Source organism: Lactuca serriola, chromosome 4 (assembly GCF_051521515.1).
Source record: "Lactuca serriola cultivar US96UC23 chromosome 4, Lser_US96UC23_V15, whole genome shotgun sequence".
Taxonomy (NCBI): domain Eukaryota; kingdom Viridiplantae; phylum Streptophyta; class Magnoliopsida; order Asterales; family Asteraceae; genus Lactuca; species Lactuca serriola.
In genome coordinates, this window is record NC_136411.1 from 297,754,724 (window position 1) to 297,759,245 (window position 4,522).

Sequence of the window (4,522 nt, forward strand, 5' to 3'; positions counted from 1 at the left end):
TTTAAACAGCAAATTTAATCTAATTCTAATCTAACAATATAGCAATATTGTGAAACAAAAAGTTCAGATAAATGAGTAAAATAAACTGAAATCACGAATTAAGATGCATAAACTTTTTACTTAACCCCACTCTTTCCGGTGGGTGATTTATGTCCACGACGAGACTTGAACCCTCGACCTCAAAGAGGGAGGGCACCACCTGATACCGCTGGCTACAAACCCTTTGATGCTTAGAACCAATTGATGCGGTAAGTCTTTAGTGAAGATATACTTAAAGATTTAGGTATAGAGGAGCTCTAATACCACAATGAAAGGAAAAATAAACGTCAAAGATAAATACAATAGTGTATGGTAATCTATATCTGCTATTATAAATTAATAAACACTTTTTACAAGGAAGATTCATGATCCTTCCTACTAAATGTTTCCATCACCCTCCATATATTTCTTGAATGCTCTTGATCTTTCGAATTCTCTGGGATCCCGGGTAAACTTTTATATATACGTTGCTCCGAACTTAACGCTCCGTGACAAACATAAGTAGGCCGTCCATAGTCTATGCTGACGATTATGATACCTCCAAGTTTCGGTGTGCATATTTGTCTTGTGATCAAGGTTTGATCATCAAGATTGTGAAGTTTAAAAAGGCCATTGTTATGAATGTTCTTAGTGGAGATTTGGAGCAATATTGTGAAACAAAAAGTTCAGATAAATGAGTAAAATAAACTGAAATCACGAATTAAGATGCATAAACTTTTTACTTAACCCCACTCTTTCCGGTGGGGGCTTTCCTTTGATTTCTACCTCCAAAAATCGACGGCTTTTGCTTCTTTGCTTTAACCCCGAAAATAAATGAGCGCAAGGGTATTCCTGGTCCACTTGGCTGTGGCGCTGTACTTTGTCGATATGGGTTTTGACCATCTGAAAGCCCAAATTCATCTTCCAACTTTCGCAAAGTTTTCTTTGTTTCAAGATGTAGGGCCCTTACATGATCTAACCCTGCTTCAAGTTCTTCATTAACTCTGTTGTTTTCTTGTTCCATATTCAATATTTCACCTTGAAACTTTGCCGCTTGATGGGTACTAAACTTGATTTCATCCTCTAACATACCTTCCTTCAAAGCCATTGTTATTTCTTCTTGGATGTTGGTCAATGAAGTGCATCTCGTTTGTAGTTCATGTCTCAAATGATCGGCTTGTTCTATCCACATTGTAAGTTCACTTTGTATCTCTTTTAGGTGTCTGTATATCGGTCTAATATCTGATCTTAAATCTGTTGTGAACATAGATTCACTTGACTTTCCCTCGAGCGCTTTAGTGTCGATTTTTTTGGCCTTGACTTTACCTATCTCTCCCTTTAAATCTTCTACCTCCGTTTTAAATTTCTGTACTTGATGGAACTGAGTGCTGAATCTCATCCAGAAATCAAGATTCTCGTCAAGTATTGCATCTATATCTGCTCTTAACTTCATTTCAATTTCTGAAAATGTTTCAACCTCATCAATTGAAAGAATAATCTCGTCATCATCTTTATCTTGTTGTACATCATCTTGTTTCACTTCTTGCCAATTTTCTTCGTTTTGTTTGCCTACGTCGTCTTGAAGCTGTTTAAGCTTCTGTTTTAGCATGTGAATCTCATTGTCCTTTTTCAGCATGCCCGTTTTCAGTTCTCTTACTAACACTATCAGTTCGAATAGGGTTCTTTGTTTGTTCTTCTCTTCTTCACTTAGTTTCTTCTTTGTTTCCTTGTAGTTTTTGAACGTTCTCGTGTATTCTTTTAATGGATTCTTTTGAGATTCATCATTCGATTCTTCCAGGTTTTCCGTTGTATTATCTCTTGTTTCCTTTCTACTAACCGAGTTTTTTAACACGTCCTCATTCCCATGAACGCTTCTTTCTTCGATCTTTGCCTCCGGTTTTTTAACATTAACATTCTTGACAATGTCATCGTTCGTTTTCTTAGTATTCGCATTCGTAACCCCATTATCATCATTTGTTCCAACTTTCTTTTTAGTAATATTTGCATTCTTGACCCCATCGTCATTGCTGTTGTTCGGAATTTCTGTCTCTTCGAAAACATCCTCTTCTGAGCTTAATGTTTCCTGTTCTACAAAACCATCATCTGACATCGAATTCGCTTCTTCTGCAGCAGGAGAATACACCTCGACCTCATCATCTGGCTGCACGTCGTGAAGCTTCTCGGTGAGATAGTCAATGTTGCAACGAGATTCAAAAAAAAAAGTTTTCAAACTGCTGTTTTGCTTCTCAGCATCCTTCTCTAAATCCTCTACTGCATGTATCTTTTTTTCGATATTTGTCAACTTCTTACGCATTTGTACCTCATCTGAACCTTTATCAGCTTCCATGTTTTGAATTTGTGTTAGAAGTTCACCTGTGTAAATTCTTAACTTATCTATATATGCAGTCTGAGATGAAACTGTACTCTCTAACCCAATCACCTTGTTCGCAAGCTTGTCAATGGTGTATGCCAATCCAGAAATCGTTACAGGGTTATTCGATTGCTCATGTAACCCTTCTCTAATCTTCTCCATAACCTCCTTCTCGTTGTCTTCATTCGAAATCTTTGAATCCCCTCTATCATCTTTTTCTGATTCATCAACTTCCTTTGGGAGATGTTTACGTTTCAGCGCTTTGAACTTTTTCTTCGCATCCACAATTCTCTCATGCTCCAACTTAGCGGCTTGGTTAGAATTTTCACGTTTCTCCTCTAACTTCTCTAATGTATCTTTACATGACTTCAATGCAGCTTGTGCCATTACAGTTCGAGCATCACCATCTTCAATAACTTTCATAACTTTAAACTCATCTTCTAATCTGCAAATCTTTTGTTGCTTTGTGTTAATCTTGTTCTCGAGCTCCCAAAACTTTGAAAGCCCGTTTTCATACTCGCTCTTGGTGAACTCCTTCATCGTTTGCATCGCAAGTATATCTTTTTGGATCTTATCAATCTCTTCAAGTGCTTGTTCTTCTGTCAAACCGGACTTTGGTACAATACGGCTTCGGTGATCTTCTTTGAACGCTTTTGTCATTTGTATTTTCTTTGACGCGTTGCTGATGAGACCCTTCAAATTCTTACTCGGAAGTTGTGGGACTTTTGGAATATTTGCTGCATTTGGACCTTGATTTTGAGGGGGTAGGGTTTTGGGTATGTTAGGAGGACTATCGAAATCATCAAAATCATCATACGAGACTTGATCTGGGAAGATTGAAGCAATGGTCGTGTTGGCTTTTTGAAGGTCCTTTGACATTTTATCATAACGTTCCGCTAATGATCGGTAAGCCCGAAATGTTTCTTCTACGAAACATATTAGATCTGGTCGGTGTCGGTAATACATTTCTGCTCTTTTACCAAATGAATCTCCATCTTTTTGAATAATGTTCAGTGCGTTTTCAACCTTGTATTCCATATCTACATAAACATTCATAAAATGTAAATGAAATAAGACATTTATGAAAGATAACCAGAAAAAACAATTAAACACTGCAGCTTAAACCCTATTTGGATACTTAATAGGTAAAACATAGGATGATAGGATCATGATATAAAAAATCTTGAATTTAAATCCTTCATATCATCATATGCATTAACTATTTCGATGTAATGCTTGCTAATTAGTCAACATAGATAGAGTTTCCATGCCCCATCTAGTTGTCATGGTTATTTTCGTATATATAGCATTTTTTAATTAACTAACAAAAATTATGATATTCATATAATAATGTATGAGAAAATACGTACTTTGTATTCTTATCTAGCCAAGAATGCGTATTCTTATCTAGCCAAGAATGCATGACAAGGGTGTAAATATCTTGACCATTTTAGCATTTTGAAGTGATACAACTCGTAGTCTTGTTACAATCAAAACAGATTAATCTTATGGATTAACATTGACACAATTCATTTATTCGTAAAGATGATTTTGCAAATTCACAACTACAAAAACATATATTTTGTAACCAAAGAACGAGACCGTGGACAAAAGGTGTGTGCTACCTATAAGGCTTTGTTCAAGCCATTTCGACTGCTTGGTTCGAATGTGGCTAGCCCACCACCATGAAAACGCATTGCTAGCCGCCCTTTGTAACATCTTAACCACCTAGATACACTCTTCTCCTTTCACCTTTCCTTTCCTTCTTTATCTCTAAACCCAATAACAAAAAAGAGACGCTAGATTGAGAGAGTCTTTTTACAAAAAAGAAGGGAAATGGATAAAGGGAGGTTGGATTTTGAAACTTGTTTTGGTAGGAAAAATGAAGAAACATTGGAATGGAGGATGGAAGTGATGGTTGTGAAAGGGCATTTGGTACACAAGACGGAAGTGATACATAGGTATGAGGGTGGGAGATTGTTTAGGAGCCGGGATAATTGCACTACCTTTGGCATATAATGCATTGGGAATATAATTTTTTTTTTCATACTTACTAAAAATGGTAACTTTTATTGAGTTGTTTACGTGGTAAAAATCAATAAAGCAGTATCTTGATCAAATATCAACGTTATT

At 36.4% G+C, this 4,522-nt stretch overlaps 1 protein-coding gene across 1 annotated transcript; it reads right to left on the reverse strand.

The window, feature by feature from the left end:
• Positions 1 to 416: 416 nt before the first annotated feature.
• LOC145100651 (kinase-interacting protein 1-like) lies at positions 417 to 4,190 on the reverse strand. Its single transcript, XM_079037836.1, has 2 exons — positions 4,015 to 4,190; positions 417 to 3,429 (listed from the first exon to the last, which is right to left on the reverse strand). Exons 1-2 carry the CDS (start codon positions 4,106 to 4,108, stop codon positions 758 to 760), a joined length of 2,766 nt encoding a protein of 921 aa, XP_078893962.1. The 5' UTR covers positions 4,109 to 4,190; the 3' UTR covers positions 417 to 757.
• Between the last annotated feature and the right edge of the window lie 332 nt (positions 4,191 to 4,522).

Bases quoted from the DNA above. Each gene is read 5' to 3' on its own strand.
- LOC145100651 (XM_079037836.1), bottom strand. From the start codon at position 4,108: ATGTTACAAAGGGCGGCTAGCAATGCGTTTTCATGGTGGTGGGCTAGC. The intron at 3,430-4,014 runs GTAGCACACACC...ATGTTTATGTAG, and splicing joins GCTTGAACAAAGCCTTATAG to ATATGGAATACAAGGTTGAA.